Source organism: Stegostoma tigrinum, chromosome 12 (genome assembly GCF_030684315.1).
Source record: "Stegostoma tigrinum isolate sSteTig4 chromosome 12, sSteTig4.hap1, whole genome shotgun sequence".
Classification (NCBI taxonomy): Eukaryota; Metazoa; Chordata; class Chondrichthyes; order Orectolobiformes; family Stegostomatidae; genus Stegostoma; species Stegostoma tigrinum.
Genome location: NC_081365.1, coordinates 45,304,013 through 45,325,112, shown reverse-complemented (window position 1 = coordinate 45,325,112; position 21,100 = coordinate 45,304,013). Strand labels below are relative to the sequence as shown.

The following is a 21,100-nucleotide window of genomic DNA, read 5'->3' as shown; positions in this document are numbered from 1 at the left end:
CCCGTAGTGTTCACAGATGTGTAGATTAGGTGGGTTATGGGGGATGGCTCTGGGTGGGATGCTGTATGAGTCGGTGTGGACTTGTTGGGCCAAAGGGCCTGTTTCCACACTGTACAGATTCCATGATAATGACCAGCTCTTGTTCTGTCTTATTTTTCTTCAATCTACCTGAGTCAGAACCTAGGAAGAAGTGGATAAATAGGTAGCATGCAGCCAGACAGTAGAGGCTTATGCAAACCCTTTCATTTTCCTCATTAGTTTCCCAGAAACTAGTACTCCAGACACTCACGTCCTATTTCATCCACCACATCTCTCTGTCAAACAACTGTCTCACTGTTCCTCACTCTATAGCGAATGGATTTGCCACTAGCAACCTCGCATTTGACTCACGGTCACAGAATGCTGTCAGGTTAGTTCTTTGGTACTTCTGTTTTCTGATTGTCAATTTTTCTAGTTACTTTCTGGTTCTTACTCCCATGGACAGTGTCTTTTGCCGCCACACTTGAATGCTGAAACCACAAGTTAATTGCTACAGGCAAAAATAGTGTCAGGTGATGTGTTTGAAAGTCAAAAGGCAATCCCAGAATTGAATGAGGGAGCAGGGAGTCAATTAGGAACAAGAAATAGCAAGCAGCAGAACACAGCACAACAATACAGCCTACAAGGAGAGTAAATAGGTGGCTAATGAGGTGGATGATGGACTACTTAAATTTACGAATTCAAAATGAAAAGCTGAACTAAAATTGAGTAGAAATGACAAGGCAGTAGACAGAGCTCAAGATCGGTTAAAAAACACAACTGGATGAATGAACTCAGCCACGTTGAACAGCTGGCTCTTGCAACTCTGACAATGACAACCATTTACTTACAGGTTTCTATTATAAATATTTATAAATATATTTCCATGTTAAATACTGACAGGGAAAGTGTTAAACTTGTGACACAGAACATATGATTTGTAGGCAGACAGGTGGAGATTTTATTTTTTGTAAGTTTCATTGTAAACAGAATGTATGCAAGTATGCGCAATGTAGAAGTTTGTAACAGGTCAGTTACCCTTTGTGGAAAAAGAAGTCTTCAGATGAAGGTAGAAATATTTGACCTTACTGATTAGAGGGATGAGGGTTATGTAGTGCATCCAGGGATTGCATGTGACAGCAAGGTTGTGGTCAGTGATAATGGGAACTGCAAATGCTGGAGAATCCAAGATAACAAAGTGTGAAGCTGGATGAACACAGCAGGCCAAGCAGCATCTCAGGAGCACAAAAGCTGACGTTTCGGGCCTAGACCCTTCATCAGAGAGGGGGATGGGGGGAGGGTTCTGGAATAAATAGGGAGAGAGGGGGAGGCGAACCGAAGATGGAGAGAAAAGATGATAGGTGGAGAGGAGAGTAGAGGTGGGGAGGTAGGGAGGGGATAGGTCAGTCCAGGGAAGACGGACAGGTCAAGGAGGTGGGATGAGGTTAGTAGGTAGGAGATGGAGGTGCGGCTTGAGGTGGGAGGAAGGGATGGGTGAGAGGAAGAACAGGTTAGGGAGGCAGAGACAGGCTGGGCTGGTTTTGGGATGCAGTGGGGGGAGGGGAAGAGCTGGGTTGGTTTTGGGATGTGGTGGGGGAAGGGGAGATTTTGAAGCTGGTGAAGTCCACTTTGATACCATTGGGCTGCAGGGTTCCCAAGCGGAATATAAGTTGCTGTTCCTGCAACCTTCGGGTGGCATCATTGTGGCACTGCAGGAGGCCCATGATGGATATGTCATCTAAAGAATGGGAGGGGGAGTTGAAATGGTTCACGACTGGGAGGTGCAGTTGTTTATTGCGAATGGAGCAGAGGTGTTCTGCAAAGCAGTCCCCAAGCCTCCGCTTGGTTTCCACAATGTAAAGGAAGCCACACCGGGTACAATGGATACAGTATATCACATTGGCAGATGTGCAGGTGAACCTCTGCTTAATATGGAAAGTCATCTTGGGGCCTGGGATAGGGGTGAGGGAGGAGGTGTAGGGGCAAGTGAAGCATTTCCTGCGGTTGCAGGGGAAGGTGCCGTGTGTACTGGGGTTGGAGGGCAGTGTGGAACGAACAAGGGAGTCACAGAGAGAGTGGTCTGTCCGGAAAGCAGACAGGGGTGGGGATGGAAAAATGTCTTGGGTGGTGGGGTCGGATTGCAGATGGCGGAAGTGTCGGAGGATGATGCGTTGTATCCGGAGGTTGGTGGGGTGGTGTGTGAGAATGAGGGGGATCCTCTTTGGGCGGTTGTGGCGGGGGCAGGGTGTGAGGGATGTGTTGCGGGAAATGCGGGAGACGTGGTCAAGGGTGTTCTCGACCACTGTGGGGGGAAAGTTGTGGTCCTTGAAGAACTCGGACATCTGCGATGTGCGGGAGTGGAATGCCTCATCGTGGGAGCAGATGCAGCAGAGATGGAGGAATTGGGAATAGGGGATGGAATTTATGGTCAGTCTGGTTTCATCTCAGACTGTTGCCAGGGAGAGGGATGAAGTCAGTAGCAATGGACTGAAGTTTGCAGTCAGGACTGAATACAACAGCGTTAAAGTCATTTCAGTACTTAAGAGGAGCAAATTTCTGCACATCAAGTACTGAATATTTAATAAACAGTCTGATCAATAAGCAACCATGGAGTTAAGGGAAATGGTGCTAAGGTAGCACTGGCATTGAGAGTATAAATGCAAAAACCAACCCTGCTTTCAGATGCAGAATGTTCCAGGATCAGACCATGGAAAATGCAATGACAGTAAATTATTCTGCAATTTTAAAACTGCAGTTACTGACTGATTTCTGACCCATCGTGTATACTGCATTTTTCTCTCCATACATAGAATTCCCCTTAATCCATAACAGATGCGTTAGATTTGATAAATCATGGTTTTAAAGAGAAAGGCAATTTGAGTAGGATTCCTTCTCAGATACTCAAACAAAAGCTCTAATAAGATGTTGTAGACCACAAATTCACCAGCTATAAAATTAAGATTTCAGTTGCTCAAAAACAGTGCATATTGGTAAACAAAATGGATCTTTGATTTCTCTTGAGCAGAATGCTAACATGCCAACAAAGTTCTGTAGCTGAAAAATAAGCAGTATTTGCATACAGGCTCATCACACGAAATGTCCCAACATGCTTTACCATGCATTTAATTGCTTTGAAGTGCAGTAACTGTTGTTAAGAAAACACAGCAACCATTCTGCATCAGCTAGATTTTACAAACAGCATAACCTGTTATAAACTAACCTATATTTTCTTGAAAAAAACATGCCAGATAAAATGCTGTAGAAATAGTTCACGTTACCCTCAAACAAAATACAAGTTATTAACATTTGTTTGATTTTATTAATAAGTACATTAAAAGACTACAGAACTAATCAATCATTTGAGGCCATTCTTGCTACAACCAGTATTTTTTTTTCTCTAAAAATAAGGGAGGACAGAACTCAGCTGATTTTTTTAAAAAAGTCAACCCATTCAAATGTGTTATGGCACAGATATACCGCAGGCCTAGGCCTCCTGCCTCAGAGTTTGAAATACTACCACTGCATTGCAAAAACTCCACTCAACTAATATATTAGCATGCAATACAAATGACAGTATCATGATTGCAACTTTCAGTAGTGTTACAAATTAGGCAAATTAGCGAGTTAGGTGGATACTGCATGTGTATGTGTGTTGGTGGAAAGAAATTATTAGAAAAATCAAAGGAAATTAACTCTCAAGGAAATGATTCTTATTCAGGTGCAGGAAAATAAGCTAGCTGATGTATTTGGCTTGCTTGCTGAGCTGGCTTGTTTTCATTCAGATGTTTCGGCACCATGCCAGGTGTCATCATCAGTGAGGCCTCCGCTTGGAATTTATACTGTCTGGTCTGTTAGGGTGAGTGGTGTCATTTCCGGTTTTGACCTATATGGGTTGGCATATGGGGTCCAATTCAATATGCTTGTTGATTGCATTACGGCTTGAGAACCAGGCCTCTAGGAATTCCCATGCATGTCTATGTTTGGCTTGGGCTACAATGGTTACCGTGTCCCAGTTAAATTGATAGCCTTCATTGTCTGACTGCACAGATATTAAGGAAAGTTTGTTGAGTCGTTTTGCTGCTAGCTGATGTTCATGTATTCTGATTGCTAGTTTCCTTCCTGTCTGTCCGATGTAATGATTGTGTAGTTGTTGCATGGTATTTTCTTAACCACGTTGGTTCTGCCTGCTGTGGGAATGGGGCCTTTAATCCTTATGAGTGTTTGTCATAGAGTGGGTGTGGGCTTGTGTGCTACCATGATTCCTAGTGGTCTTAGGACTGTTGTTGTCAGTTCTGATATGTTCTTGATATAGGGCAGTTTGACCAGTGTGTTAGGGTACACTGTGCCCTCTTGCTATTGTCTGTTTAGTAGGCATCTGAAGATGAAGTTCCAGAGATATCCATTCATAGCAAAAATTTTGTATAGGTGCTCTTTCTTTTTCCTGCGTTGTTCTAGAGTGTTGCAGTGAGTCACGGCACGTTTAAATAGCGTCCTAATGCAGATTTGTTTGTGGACAGGGGGTCATTGCTGTGAAAGTTGAGGATTTGATGAGTGTGCATTGCTTTTCTGTATATTAAGTTTGGAACTCCCTGTTGGTCATACGCTCAACTCTGACATCCAAAAACAGAAGCTGATTGTTGTTTTCTTCTTCTCTTGTGAATTTAATCCCTGCATATAGAGTGTTGACACAGTTGTATGTCTCTTCCAGTTTGCTGCATTTAATAATGACAAATGTGTCATCTACGTACTGGATCCACAGTTTAGCTTGAATGCTGGGGAGGGTAGTGAGTTCTAGTCTTTGCATGACTGCTTCTGCAATGAGTCCTGAGATGGGTGATCCCATTAGTGTGCCATTGATCTGTTTGTATACTTCACCATTAAAGACAAAGTGTGTGATGAGGCACAGGTCTACGTAGTTTATCTTTAATGGTCAAATGGATGAGTAAAGTGAGGACATTACAGGTCAAATCAGATTTGACTGTTAGGTCAATTAGTCACCAGTTATGCTCAGACATGTAGCCTTCAACTCAACTGATTTAATTAGTAATGATTACAAAGTTACTTCAGTCCTGTGATTTTACCCTTCTTCAAATTTTCAACAAGTAAGTAAATGAGGACCAGGGGGATAGAACACTGGTCCAGCAGCATGAAATTCAGCCCACCCAATTAAGAAATATCAAAGTTGAGGGTGATATGAAGACAGCAAAACAAGTGAATGAGAAACTGGACAATTGGCTACACAGATGATATAAATATAAGTAGTGTCTGTACAATGTGCGTGTAAACCCAGTTGCAAGCACTTGTACCACAAGGACAGCACAAATTAGTAAATCAAATAATACTGGTTAATCCAATGTTTTAATAATCTCTGGATTGTGAAAAGAATAAAATTCTAAATGCACATTTCATCATAACATATTTGCAAAAAAATTGGCTTTTTTCACATATACATGACACATATCACAGCATCATGTCACCTGCATCTGACTTTACTGATGAAAGTAATTTGCTATTATCTATTTGTGGAAAAACATGAAGTGCAATTTCACCACGGGCAGAGGAAAATCTTCCTCCTGCTGATGAGTTACCCAAAATCCCGAAGTTTACAACTTTGTGCAAGCCCCATGAACTGGAGGCGTGACTTCATTAGTGATGTGAGGCAATACCTTTCAAATACAGCAAGTGATTAGAAATTGGGATACCCTGGCCAGGGGGGAGGGCTAGTGGACTCAGATGGATAAAATTCTTTTGGAACAGAGAGAGTTATGGTGAAAGAGCAGCAGATTGGGATTGGGGGAGGGGTAGAGTTGATGGGCTGATTGGCCTCCTTTCTGTGCTGTTCCACAGCATGGAAACAGATCCTTCGGTCCAACGAGCCCATGCTAAAACATCATCCCAAACCAAACTAGTCCCACCTACCTCCAAATCTTCCCTTCTCATGCATCCATTCATGTGTCTTTTGAATGTTGTAATTGTACCTACATCCACCACTTTCTCAGGAAGTTCATTCCACATACGAACCACCCAGTGTAAGAAATTTGCCTCGTGTCTTTTTAAAATCTCTCTCCTCTCACTTTAAATATGTGCTACTCATCTTGAAATCCCCCATCCTCAGGAAAAAACAACTACCATTAACTCTATCTATACCTCTCATTATTTTGTGAATTTCTATCAGGTTGCATCTCAACCTTCTATGCTCCCGTGGAAGAAGTCACAGTCTATCCAGCCTTTCTTTATAACTCAAACCTTCCATACCCAGCAATATCCTGGTAAATCCCTTTGGAACCCTCTCCAGCTTGATATCCTTCCTATAACTGAGCGACCAGAAATAGAGACACTATTCCAGATGAGGCCTCACCAATGTCCTGTACAACCTCAACATGACTTCTCAACTTCTATACTCAAAGGACTGAGCAATGAAGGCAAGCACGCCAAATGCATTTTTAACCACCTTGTCTATACATGATGTAAACTTCAAAGAAATACACATCTGAACTCCTATATCCCTCTGTTCTACAACACGACCCAAGGCCCTACCACTAATTGTATAAGCCCTACCCTTGTTTGTTGTATCAAAATGCAATACCTCACATATATCCAGATTGAACTCCATCTGCCATTTTTTCAGCCCATTGACCCATTTGACCAAGATCCCTTTGTAATCTTAGATAACCTTCTTCACTATTGAATATGCCACCAATTTTGGTGTCATCCACAAATTCACTAACCATGTCTCCTATATTCTCATTCAAATCATTTGTATAAATGATGAACAAAAGAGGACCCCAGAACACCACTGGTCACAGGCCTCCAGTCCAAAAAGCATCCCTTCACCATTACTCTGTTTCCTGCTATTAAGCCAATTATGTATCCAATTGGCAAACTCACTCTGAATCCCATGTGACCTAACTTTACTAATTAGCCTACCATGCGGAAACTTGTCCACGGTTTTACCAAAATCCTAAAAACATCTACTACTCTGCCATTATCAAACTTTTTGGTAAATTCCTCAATAAACTCACTCAAGTTTGTGAAACATGATTTTCCTCGCACAAAACCCTGCTGACTATCCCTAATCAATTTCAACCTCTCTAAATGTCCATAAATCCTGTATTTTATAATCACCTCCAACAGTTTACCCACAACCAAAATCAGACTCACAGGTCTATAGCTCCCTGGTTTCTCCTTAAACTTTTCTTAAACAAAGGTTCAACATTAGCCACCCTCCAATAATCAGGCACCTCACCCGTAGTTACAAATAATGCAATTATTTCTGCACGGGGTCTCGTAGTTTCCTCCCTTACTCCTACAATGTTCTGGAGTACATTAGATCAGATCCTGAAGATTTATCCACATTTATATTCTCTAAGATCTCCCAAACTTCCTTTTCTGCAATATAAACTGTTTTTAAAACATCAAAGTTTATTTCTCTGCATTCTCCACAATCCATTTCTTTCTCCACAGTTAAAACTGATGCAACATATTCAGTTTGTATCTCTCCCATCTTCTGACGTTCAACACAAAGACGACCTCCTTGATCTTTAAGAGGTCCTACCCTCTCTCTAGTTACCCTCTTCTTCTTAATGTATTTATGGAATCTCTTTGGACTATCCTTAACTTTATCTGCCAAGCTATCTCATATCCCTTCTTTGCCTTCCTGATTTCTCTCTTACAAATGCCCCTACACTTTTTATAATGATTAAGGGATTCAATTAAACCAAGTTGTCTATATCTAAAATAAGATTTTCTTGTATTCTTGACTGCAACCTCAATATCTTTATTCATCCATGGTTCCTTAGTATTACAGACCTTAACCTTCAGTCTAACAGGAAGAAAATGCCTCTGAACTCTTGTCATCACACTCTTGAACACCTCCCACTTGTCAGACATCCTTTTACCTGTAAACGGTCTACACCAATCAACTTTTGAAAGTTTATGTCTCAAACCAGTAAAATTTGCATTACTCCAATTAAAAACTTGAATTTTCATGGAAGGCTTATTCTTTTTCATAACCATCTTGAAACTAATAAAATTATGATCACTAGTCCCAAAGTGTTCCCCTACTTTTACTTCAGTCACCTGCCCTGCCTTATTGCTCAAAAGGTGTAGTTTTGCTCCATCTCTAGCAGGAGCATCCAAATATTCTTGAAAATTTTCTTGATCACATTTGATAAATTCTTCACTGTCTAAACTTTTAACACTATGGTAGCCCAGTCAATATTTTGAAAATTAAAATTCCCCACTATTTCAGCCTTATTATGTTTACATATATCTGAGATCTCCCTACATATTTTTTCTCAGATTCCCTCTTACTATTGTACAATCCCATCAAAGTAATCTTTCTTTTCTTATTTGTAATTTCTACCCAAATATCTTCCCTGGTAACAGCCATAATGTATTCCTTAACGGAAAAATGCCACTCCCCACATTCTTGCCTCTTTTTCTATCCTTCCTCTGGCATCTATAACCCAGAATACTGATCTTTTGGTCTTGTCCATCTCTCAGCCAAGTTTCGGTAATAGTTATGACATCCCAATCTGAGGTTCTTTAACATACCCCAAGATCATCATGCAGCCTTACCTGCAAGACCCCTTGCATTGAAATAAATACAATTTAGCTCTTGTGTTATTACATACTCTGATTTTGTTGTCTTTCCTTTCTAACTAATGTGCTCTCCTCATATTCAGAACCTTCCCCATCAACCCTTCTTTTACAATGCAACTTAGAATTCCTCCACTCCTCCTTTCTAACATATAAAGTCTCCCTTAATGGAAACAGCAAATCTCCCTAAGGTATTGGCCCCTTTCTAGCTTAGGTTAGACCCATCACTTTTGAACACATTTTCTCTATCCTAAAAGACATTCCAGTTGCACAAAAACCTGAATTCTGAACAATACACCAGCTCTTCAGCCACTGATTGATCTCCTTGAACCTTTTGGTGCTTCCCTCATTTGAGTTTGGCATTGGGAGTAAACCATAAATCACTACTTTTAAAGGTTTTTTAAAATCTGTACGCTTTAATCTTTTCCCTAAAAATGTCATTCCTACCAGTGTGTACAATAATTTCTGGCTATAGCAATAGTTGTATTAAACCCTCTCAGACGCTGCCTAACATAAGAATCATTCCAAATGTCCAATAACTTGACCGGCGCTTCCATTTTCCTCAAACAGACTGTTCACACTGGGAGGTCTCACTCTCTCCCCCCTCACCTTGTGAACTCCTTCTGTTCCCCCACTTCATTAATATTTCATTCAGGCCCCTGCGTGACAAACTCACTCACTCACCCGGCACCTCGGGCTCCGCCGCCATGTCCCTAGCACCGGCTCCGGGGCTCGCGTGGAGCGGGCCACCAACCCGGAAGTAAACAAACCGGCCTGCCATTGACAACCGAACAAAGAACCCGCCTCGGCAGCGGCACCCCGCGGCCGCATGGCTTAGCTGCAACGACCCAGGGCGCCAGCGCCGCACGGAGGTCGCACCCGGGATCGCAGCTCCGAACCTTGCTCCCTCACTCAAACCCGGGAGCACGAACCCTGCGAGTGATCGATCTGCAAGAGCAAGTGCCTGGCCTGTCCGTTTTTGTGGTTTTTGGCTAGCAGAGGATTGCAACCGGAAAGGCAGATAGCAGAGAAACAGTGATTAAATGCTAAGAGAAAGGAATAAGGTCCTGCTGGTTGCTGGAAATCTGAAACAAATAAACGGGGTGCAGCATCTGTGGAGGAAGAATGTGTTAGCTTTTCTGACTTCTTCAGAACTGGACAGAGACGTGGTTCTGAAAACGAGTTTTAGCAAATACTCTAACCCATGCTAAGACGGAGGTAGAAAGCAATCAGCATGTACAAGCCGAAAGATTAAAAGGGAAGATAACAAAGTGTGGAGCTGTATGAACACAGCAGGCCAAGCAGCATCTCAGGACCACAAAAGCTGACATTTTGGGCCTAGACTCTGGGGATGGGGTGAGGGTTCTGGAATAAATAGGGAGAGGGGGGGAGGCAGACCGAAGATGGAGAGAAAAGAAGATAGGTGGAGAGGAGAGTATAGGTGAGGAGGTAGGGAGGGGATAGGTCAGTCCAGGGAAGATGGACAAGTCAAGGAGGCGGATGAGGTGGTAGGTAGGAAATGGAGGTGCGGCTTGAGATGGGAGGAAGGGATGGGTGAGAGGAAGAACAGGTTAGGGAGGCAGAGACAGGCTGGGCTGGTTTTGGGATGCAGTGGGGGGGACAGTAAGAACTGGGCTGGTTATAGGATGCAGTGGGGGGAGGTGAGATTTTGAAACTGGTGAAATCCACATTGATACCATTGGGCAACTCATACTCCGCTTGGGAACCCTGCAGCCCAATGGTATCAAAGTGGACTTCACAAGATTCAAAATCTCCCCTCCCCCCACTGCACCACACAACCAGTCCAGCTCTTCCCCTCCACCCACTGCATCCCAAAACCAGTCCAACCTGTCTCTGCTTCCCTAACCTGTTCTTCCTCTCACCCATCCCTTCCTCCCATCCCAAGCTGCACCTCCACTTCCTACCTACTAACCTCATCCCACCTCCTTGACCTGTCTGTCTTCCCTGGACTGACCCCCTCTCTGATGAAGGGTCTAGGCCCGAATCGTCAACTTTTGTGCTCCTGAGATGCTGCTTGGCCTGCTGTGTTCATCCAGCTACACACTTAAGTGATACATGAGGATCTCTTTCACTGAGTATGGAATTGACTGATAATGAGCTGGACTTTGCAGTGAGAATGATAAGAAAACTGTCCTTGTTCACTATCTAAGCATGTGGCAACATTTAGTTGAAATTCAAAAACTGGTGTCAATGATTTGCTGCTTCTCCACATGATGTATTGTTTAGTCCTACAAATGAAACTCCTTAGAAATCACTGGAATTATAGCAACTTTCCCATTACACTATAATATCACTGTTAATGACCATGGAAAAGCATGCGTTTTTAATGAGCTATAATTGAGTTTTAATGCAATCCTACGTCAAATAACCTCTAATGTCTGGACAACTAATTTCCTAAATATTTTATCCAAATTTTTTCATGAGTTTCTAAGGTAATAAAAAAACTGAAGATTTTTAGTGATATTTTAGTTTCTTCTATGTATATCTATTATTTTAAATCTGTAAATTTTTTAATAAGTGAAGGGTAATCAATGAATTAGGAATATGTTTGGCTTAATCAGCCAAGATCTCTCACTCGAATCAATGCTGTTTTGCTAATGTGGTGTATTTCTTAAATTAATTTTGAATCAAAGAAAAACCCTGTAAATCTTATCATATCTGAAACAACAATGGTCGTGGATAACCAGATAACTATTTACAGGACAATGCTCCATTAACATCCCTGTGCACAATTCTGATGAAGTCCAGTAAGGGGAAAGGCTGAAGTCTGTTTCCGTCATAAGTGTTCAGTGCATAACCCTTCGAAACTCGTTTGTACTGTACTACATTCAGGTTTTACTGAAGATTTTATACAGGATCTATTACTGATAAAACACAGCATGATAACTTGGGAAGGGTTGCAGTTCCCATTATCTCTCCAGACCCTAAACGTCAGCTTTCCTGCTCCTCTGAGGCTGCCTGGCCTTCTGTGTTTGACCCCCTTTACACCTCGAGAAGTCATGACAACCTAGGAGTTTTCAATGAACTCAGAAGTTGGTCCAAACCAAAATATACTCTCACAAAAAGAGGTAAAAACATTGTAGAAGCTGGAAGCACTGGCAGCGACTGGGGACAGTGCAGACAAGAAAAGTAACGCAGATTTATTATTTGGCAAATGAAGGTTAATATTGTCGAATGATTGAGGATTTTTTTTCTGGTCGGACTATATTGTGCAAACAGTTCATTAATGTGGAAATGTTTTTTTTTTGTCAGCTCTGAACCTGTCTGAGGCAGCTTCCACGTGGACGGAGATCCCTCGGCATTTCCCAGAGGTTGCTTGCCGACCAGGTAAATGCATACTCACTTCTTGCAGCTTCTCGTCCAGTACCACTTGGGGCGTCACTGACGTCAGGCTGGCGTTTTCGTTGCAGCAGCTTGTGGATAATCTAAAGATTAAAGCTCAGCTCAGAGACAGGAGCGCTGGGAATTCTCCCTTGTAGTTGTAGCACTGCTTGGGGCTGCTGGTTAGTCCACGACTCAGAGCGACAATGATGAACTTCACTTTAAGGAATCTTCTCGGGCGCTCGATTTCTCTGAGCAACAAGTACTCTGTGCGCTCATTCCGGTGAGTTTATTTTAATCCAAGTTTGAAAGGAGAAGGAGCGCAGGAACATGTAGTAGGAATGGCGGAGTGGTGGGTCATGTCAGAACTCACACCCTGTTCTCTTATTACAACGACTCCTAATTATGTCTGTGCAGTGCTCTATCTATTAAGCAGAATTGTATCCAGCGTGTTCTAACTCTGTCATTTTGTTACAATATCGCAATGATTGTAACCGAATCTACTTCACGGACATTGATAAGTACAGGAGTTTATACAGGCTGCAGGGTCTCAGTCAGTAACATCCCCGTCATGGGGACTTTTAAAAGGGGAGTGTGGATTCCTCAGGCCAGCAGTGTCCAGTTACAAATCTCTCTCCTCGTTTCATTAAAATCGCCACAACTTTTAAATTAAACCATAAAATACAGTTACACTCAGCAAAAGTTTAATAAAAGGACAATGGTCTGATTTAAAACCTTGAGAAAAATGTCATTTGCCCAAAACAGAAATAATGTTATGGTGCATCTTATCTGCAGCAAAAATCCGGAATGATCATTATGACATTACCATTTTGTCAGAATCAGGACAGTTTGAGGATGAAGTCGGTCGCCAGTAAAATGCATTACGGATGGTAATAATGTGACAACGTGTTTTAGAGAGGTTTTCTGAATCAACTTGCTCGGACTTTTATAGATAGACATATCTGTGGAACAGGTGGGACTTGAACCCTGGCCTCCTGGCTCTGAAGTAGAGACATTCCTTGTCTACTTTGAGCCATTTCACACTGCTGCCCGAGATCAATTTCATCCTTTATTTTATCCATCGGCCCACCTACCCCCACGGGGAACTGTGTGGCTGCAGATTGCTTTAGGTTTGTTCTGTTAGCGCAACCATCGAGAAACTGGTTTTAACAAAATAAAGTATAATAAAATGTGCCAAAAAAGGTCAAGGAATATTCACTTTTTCTGAAGAAGGGTCCAGACCCAAAACGTCAGTTTTCCTGCTCCTCCGCCTGCTGTGTTCATCCAGCTCTACACCTTGTTATCAAGGAATATTAAGACCAAGTTCCACTGTTTTCTGCATTATTTAATTATGGTTTATTAATAGTAGACTGGAAGTAGTTGCCTTGCCCAAATTGCAGTGTCTTAATGAATATGGTGAGATCAAGAAGGTTCTTGGAAGTTGAGGGTAGAGTTGTCTGCTCCCTTGAATGGTGTGGGCAATGACAAGAAACCTAAGTATCTAAGTCAAGGAAAACATGGCAAAAATGGAAAAAAGTCAGAATATCAAAATCAAGGGGAAAAAGTTGAATTTTCCCCATAAGTTTTAAATGCTGAGTTCTGAATCTCACCAATGAGCAGCTTTTACTTTATTTCCACGTATCTAAGGGGTGACCTCATAGAGGTTTATAAAATCATGAGCAGCATGGATAGGGTGAATAGCCAAGGCCTTTTCCCTGGCATGGGGAGTCCAAAACTAGAGGGCATAGGTTTAAGGGAAGAGGGGAAAGATTTAAAGGGACCTAAGGACAATTTTTTCATGCACAGGATGGTGCATGTATGAAATGAGCTGCCAGAGGAAATGATAGAGGCTGGTACAATTACAACATTTAAAACGCTTCTGAATAGGTGTGTGAATAGGAAGGGTTTAAAGGGGTATGCTGAAAATGGGACTAGATTTATGTAGGATATCTGGTCAGCATGGACGAGTTGGACCAAAGGGTCTGTTTCTGTGCTGTATATCTCTATGGCTCTATGACTGACCTCAATTCTACGCAGCATCCAATTGCTGTTCTTCTTCTCCAGGAAACCTGATAGCATAAATTGCTGAGATGAGAAACAAAGCAGTTCCCTAGCGACTGCCACTCACTACTTGCCTCTCCAGGTCTTCATCTAATTCGGTCTTCACCACAAAATCCCTGTTTGCTCATGGACACAGCCCTCACAAGTTAGCATTAGCAAACCATCAGCCTGCCCACATCATCAAGACTGCTTTGGAGGCAACACTAAAGCACTTTAACATTTCAGCCCTGTACCATGAAGTTCAAGGACACCTATGGCTTGTGAATTTCTGCCAGGTCACTTTGCACATTGGAGGAATAGGCATCTATACACGATTCATCTTATGGCTCTTAGCACCATCCCCAAGCACTTACTCATTACATACTTATTTGAGGGGTGCCAGCCTCTGTGGCTTGCATCACTTTTTATCACATGGGAGAGGCAGCACCTTTTCATGGTTTGAAGGACTGAATAGTTAAGCGGGCGTATTCATTGCTGTTTGGCACTGTGCAATATCAATGTTGCAACTACGGCATGTGCCAGCAATGTACGTGGCAAACAGACTGCATGCTTCGGCCAAAAGGCAATGTATGAAAGTCCGAGGGGAGCAGTTTGGGGGTCACCTTTAGTCAAGGATGACCGCCACAGGAGGCTAATGGACTCATCCAATCCCAGTCCATTGACTTGGTCACATTCAGCTAGCTGCTTGGTCCGAGCAGAGCTCAGGGATATGTGTCTTTGCAGTCTGGAATTTGGCCATGGCTCTGTCCTGCTGGACAAGACTAGGGATTACAGGTACATGAGATATGCTGTGACTTTGGACAAATCAGTCCTGCAATGAGACGAAGGGAGAGACTGTGTATTGTAGCAATCATTGGAAACAGTGGTGCAGAAGAAGTGTTCCTACTGGATGAGCAGAAAACAGAGGGCAAGGACGATCCTCATTTGAGAGGATGAGGTGGGTAAGAGCTGTTGAGTGGAAATGATACAATAATGAGAGTTGCAGCTCATAAACGTTGGTGAGATAAGTGTGTAGTTGACAGTTAGAGTGAGTGGTGGTCCTGAAAGAAGATGGTACTACTGAGCTCATCTGAGAGCAGAATATTGTTCGCTTTCATCCTGCACTGCTGTACACTTAGGTTCATCCAGGACACGTCGTTGAGTTGGGCTATTCTCCTGGCCCAGGCTGGCAGTGTCCAGTAGCACGGCCTCCTTGTGATAGTCAACAAGTCACAGCAACTGTAGGGTCTAGGCCCGAAACGTCAGCTTTTGTGCTCCTGAGATGCTGCTGGGCCTGCTGTGTTCATCCAGCCTCACGTTTTATTGTCCTGTCAAACTTCCCATTTCTCAGCACCTCCAGGTTCCTCTCAGAGAATCAAGGAGATAATTTGTGTTTGAGGCCATTTCATTAAGGATAATTGTGCAGAGTGTGAAGGGCATTTCTTAGCTTGTGGTGTCTGAAGTGCTGTGGAGCTGGGGTTCAAATATGGTATCAGCGATGTGTACGTTGCAAAGTCCCAGCAGTGGAGGCAATTTTCCCTCTAAGGAGCTCATGCGTACAGCCAGCGCAGTATTTTACATGTGGCAGTTTTGGGAAGTCACTGCTGCCTTGGAGGCTCATGCAGCTGGGAAGAAAATTAGAGGAAACACTGGTTGGGGACACCTCTGCTTCTCCTACTGCACAATTCCTTGAGATGTACATCAAGAGGCAATTAACTACTTAACGAGACAAAGAGTGGAAGGTAGCATGAGAAAAGCCGCTACAGAACATAGGAGACCAGATGATCTGAATTTCAATTGGAAAACCAGTGTCAGAAAATGAGAAAATTCAGCCAGAAGTTTCTAAGTATAAAGAAACTTATATGCCGGCATGCTATATAAGTTTGTAAATATTTGCAAAGATTTAGAAACTTTCCATTGTTTACCAATGAAACAATTTAAATTTAGTTTGGTTTCTTGAAGGCATTCACAGTTAATTAGAATCAGTTTACTTGTAGGTGGAGAGAGAGTTTATTAAAGATGCTTTTTTTGTAATCACATGCTAAACTGTATTAATAAAGTTTCAGAAGATGGTTCTGTTAAATCAGTGATTATTCCCTAATGAAAAAAACAATTCTATGCTATTACACTGTCCAATTTTACTGCCTCATGGAAAATTTTGTACTTGATTTTGCACATTCTTTGGGTGCAAACTTAAACTACAGTTTCACCATGGGAAAACAATGCATTTTGAATATCACTTGCACCCAAAGCAGAAACTCTGTCTCCCTTCCGAAATGATTTTCCTTTGAGCCCAGTTTCTAATGGACATGAGCTGATGGCACAATGTTTGCTGAAATCATGCTGGAGTCTACATAGTGCCTGGAGAATTATGAGAGAGTTGCAGGTTTGGGAGTCAGTGTGGGTCCCAGTGATGCATTAGCTGGAGACAGTTGGGCACTGGGGCTGAGTTGTGTTGGGGTACAACAGAGCCTTCATGTGATCCTGTGAGTTCTTTGTACTGTCACAAATGGAAAGAATTAAATTTTCACTTCATCTTGACATCAAAAATGTAACTTTCTTTACTAAGACTGACAGCCAAATCTTAAAAATTTCCATTGTTCAATAACTGTGGTGTTATGCGGTAACACGCACACTACTTGACTTACCATGAGACAACCTTGGCAAGTGCTCAGGGTGGAAGTGCCTCAGACTTCCCTGGTAGAACCATGGGCTGGATCCTTGGTTTGATATGTTCTCATTCAAGGGAAATGCAAATGGCACGGGATTCCACCCATTACTTCACCCTTAGATGTCTGTCTGAAGGCTGGACTTTGGTGAGTATTCATCAGACCACAGCAAAATGCTATAAATCTTTACTGCAGGTAAGGTATGGAGGCAGAACCTCAGTCAATCTCAGCTGGAAAGGACATCAAACCCCATGCTGTTGACACTAATCTGTCGTACATCTTTGTCTCTTGACAATCGTGAGAGCTCCTTCTGGAGACAGGGATGAATGGTTAATGGAGTGGGTGGGAGAATAGTCAAACAACAATCAATTTATTTTGATTTCCTGCGATATGTAAATTATGCCCTGTTTGCAAATTTTTTTTGAAGGCAATTAAAATCAATAGGATTAGATTTTATGGAGGAATCAGGGGTGGAGGAGGGAGGGCTCTTAACTGTTAACAGGCGAGCTGGTGAGAGACCTGGTGCCTCATCCATAAGTGCCATGTTGGTATAATGCACCGCTTAAGCATTCATGGTCACCACTGGGCCCTTCCAGGGATCCAGGACCGTGAGGGTGCAAATCTGTCTTTATGAGAGCTGCTGAGCAATCATAGGCTGACACCTCCTTTTAAAAGTGGTGACACCGGGGGGACCATGGCTGCTGCCAGAAGGACAGCAACCAAAGTCCCAAGGTCGCAGATGGACCTAAGTAATATCGGGACGAAGGGTATGGAAGTTCTGGCAGAAAGGGCTTGGGGATAACTCTCTGTAGGGACATCCCTTTCCTGAAATTGATCAGATAGTGAATACCTTTGAACATGAGTGCCCATAGACCCCTCTCTCTGAGAGACCACAAGCAAGCCAGTCAATTCTACTTGTTACAGAGACTGCTTATCAAGAGGTCCATCCACTATTGACTGGATACCAGTAGTGGTGGAATGAGGCCGACAAGTAAGCATTATTTGCCACTTAAAAGCCTCAGCCGACAGCAAGGCTGAGAAGCCCAAACACTGGCCTTCCTGCTTCTGGCTTAATTCTGGTAGAGATGAAAAATCTGAACCCCTCTGCCACTATTGCACCTAATTTAATGGCCCTTCCTTCTACAAACCCAACATAAGAGAGGAATAAAATTTTACCCTATATATAAGGAAAGTAGCAGGTATCGTGTGACTGAGGGGTAGAGCAAGAGGCTTGAAGGTACATTTGTAACTTAGACATTGCCTAATGATCATCAGAAAATACTTTTAAATTCTCTGTAAATAGTTGGGATGGACCTTTTCAGTATTTTAGAAACCAGTCACATTGCATCTGAACATTGGTTAAAACATTTTCAAATTTTTTTTTAAGAAGTCAAGTATTCAAGGGAAAATTTATAGTGCTGATAGTACAATTACATTTTAAGACTTTATTAATCTTTAAGATAATCTTTAAATGGAGTTTGAAATTATCAATCAGTTTGGTAAATCATATAGCAGAAGGTTTGTGTGCCTCTGCTTTGTACGATACGAAGCCAATTAGATAATTGTTCTGATTCTGTTCTGTGGCAGTAGTAATAACTTAGTGACAATGTAGTTGGGGGACAAACTTGAGACAAAAATGCCAGAAATACACTGATCCATTGATTTTATGAGGAGCTCGGATAAAATGGACTAAAACCTCTCTCACCAGAGAGGTCAATAACCGGTGGACATAGATTTAAATTATTTTGTGGAAAGATTGGAGAGAGGGTGAAGAGAAAATCTTTGCACTCAGAGGGTAATGGAGGGCTGGGGCAGGGGTGGGTGGGTTCTGCAGCTCATTGCCTCAAATGGCCAGAATCTTTCATCATGGCTGACACATACTTAAATATTCACATGGATAAAGACCAAGATCTGGAAAGTTGAATTAAACTTTGTATCCTCCATACCAGTTGAAAATGGGTCAAACTTCTGTGCCATCAGTCAGTCTTTCCTGTTCCAACCTGCCCATTTTTCCAGTCCAGATCCAAATCACTTAACAGCATGTTTTGGGTTTATAATGAAAAAAATGTGTGTTTTGTACGACACTTTGAAACTCCACTCTTCCCTACTAAAATTGAAGTAAGAAATGGATTTGTTTTATTACTTTTAAATTCATATTTTAATGTTGGTGGTTCTGTATGCAGATGTGGACAAGTTATGCTGAGTGCTACTTCTCTAAAAGGACGTCACCTGTTAACACTCAAGGATTTTAACGGTGAAGAAATAAAGCAACTCTTGTGGACATCAGCTGATTTGAAATTAAGAATTAAAGAGAAAGGCGAGGTAAATGGGAAGATCATAACGTCAGTGATATGAGAAATTTCTTTGTAAAGATTCACAGATGTCTTCTGTTCATTTTGAGAGACTTCCCTCCTCCTCCCAGTCCAGTCAGACTATAGTGCAATGTTTAACATCATCGATGTTCTTCCACAATTAGTCAGGACTGAGTTGGGTTCTGTTCTACGGGGAGGAAGCAGAATTAACATTTTGGGTCCAGTGACCCTTCAGAACTGATTATAGCAGGGGAAAGACTGGTATATGCTAAAGGAGGGGTGGGGGAAAGGAGTAAACGATACGTGGAGATGGAGCCCGGAAGAGAGAGGAAAATAATTGGGCAGACAAAGGAATGGGTCAAGGTCAGCCTGGGAGAATGAATAGCTGCAAATGGAGACCATCAGTGGCTGATAATGAGTTGTTTGTGGTAGCAGCCCATGTGATGAGAAGGTGTGGGGCTTGTGTAAGGACGTAGGAGAAGGTGCTCCAGCTTGGCCTATTTCTATGGGCTCCATCTCCACCTTTCGTCAACTATCGTGCTTTAGGAAAAGGTGCCCTCATGACTTTTCTGCTGCTCACTCCAATATAACTTAATGCATATGTCAAAACTCCAAAATATTAGTTATATCTGAATTGAAATAACTTTAATTTAATAGTATTTGGATCTTTTCTTCCAACTGTGGCCACCACTAGCACATGTGCCAGCTGGGTGCAGTGATAGACCTTGTTGCAGATAACTCCTGAACCATTGTAAAATTCATTTGAGATTCCTCTCTTACTTTCACACTCACCCACCTTGGGAGTTTTGGCAGGGTCTTGAGTCCAGTAATTATTAGTGCAAAATATTCGCAACATTTGATGTTACTGCTGTGGAGATCTTTTGCCTATAGTAAAGCTCCTTCCTAATCTTAGTTTGCTTCTATTCTACTTTATGGGTTACAACAGATGCTCCCTTTACTTCAAGGGAAATCTATTGCCATGATATTTGAAAAAAGAAGCACGAGAACAAGAATTTCCACAGAAACAGGTAAGAGTTTTTTCTCCATAAGATAGACGAATTTTGTGTAGATATTTTATATATACAATGGTGATTTTTTTTCTCAATTAAAGAGAAATGGGATATTAGATTTTGTTACAAAAGACTACAGTACAAAAAATAAAGAAGTTTAACTGCAGTGATACAGAGGCTATAACTGGAGTACTGTATACAGTTTTGGTCTCCTTACTCAAGAAATGGCATACCTTTGCTGGAGGGAATACAACAAATGTTTACTAGACTGGCTCCAGGATGAAGAGATTTTCCTGTGAGAAGACACTGATCGGATTAGCATTAGATTTGTCTGAGTTTGTTAGAAAAAGTGATGATCCAGTTGAAAAATATAGATGCTTAATGGTCTTGACAGGGTGGTTGCTGAGATAATATTACTCCTGATTGGAAAATTCAGACCACATGGCTGCAATCTCCTAAAAAAAGAGCGAGATGATAAGAAATTTCTTCCCTCAGAAGATTGTGAATCTTTGTGGAATTGTATGCCCTGGAGAGTGGGGGGGCGTTTTGTCACCATGTATACTCAGGTGAGAGTTTGATCAATTTTTGGGTATTAATGGGATTTATGAATTTAGTGAGAAGATGGAGTCAAGACAGAAGATTGACCATGATCTTGCTTGAAGGACCGAATGGCTTACTCCCGTTCCTGTTTCCTATTTCCTTATAAAAATCACAGTGAGGGGCCAGGGCACCACCAATAAATGTAAAAAGTAAATCACAAAGTCCAATAATCCAAGTAAATTTAAAGGTTTTAACATAAATGAAATGGAAATTTGAACCTGAGTAACAAGATTCTAAACAAGCTTGAAGATCAGAGTTACTGAATTTCAATTATTAATGGAGACAAAATCACATTTGTGAACCATTTGATATGTTACAATGCAATGGCCACTGGATGATATCAATAGATTTGAAACAAGCAAACATGGTGCCCTTTTTAAGAAGCATGTCAAACTCATGGAACTCGTTGCCATAGAAGGCTGTGGTGGCCAAGTTACTGTATGTCTATAAGACAGAGATGGGTAGATAGGTTCCTGATCAATGAAGGGATCATTGGTTATGGGAGAAG

General features: G+C 42.0%; 2 protein-coding genes across 2 annotated transcripts in view; one reads left to right on the top strand and one right to left on the bottom strand.

Annotated features, from left to right (window-relative positions):
• rpgra (retinitis pigmentosa GTPase regulator a) overlaps nt 1–11,977 on the bottom strand; it is an 88,780-nt gene extending 76,803 nt beyond the window's left edge. The window contains exons 1-2 of the mRNA XM_048540121.2: nt 11,901–11,977; nt 9,304–9,611 (exon numbers count right to left, since the gene is read on the bottom strand). Of these exons, the coding sequence (XP_048396078.2) occupies nt 9,304–9,611; nt 11,901–11,977 (385 nt within the window). The remainder of the gene's footprint in view (nt 1–9,303; nt 9,612–11,900) is intronic.
• Nucleotides 11,978–12,014: 37 nt separating this feature from the next.
• Nucleotides 12,015–21,100, top strand: part of otc (ornithine transcarbamylase) — a 67,081-nt gene continuing 57,995 nt past the window's right edge. Inside the window, exons 1-3 of the mRNA XM_048540131.2 lie at nt 12,015–12,244; nt 18,854–18,992; nt 19,929–20,010. Of these exons, the coding sequence (XP_048396088.1) occupies nt 12,168–12,244; nt 18,854–18,992; nt 19,929–20,010 (298 nt within the window). The 5' untranslated portion in view covers nt 12,015–12,167. The remainder of the gene's footprint in view (nt 12,245–18,853; nt 18,993–19,928; nt 20,011–21,100) is intronic.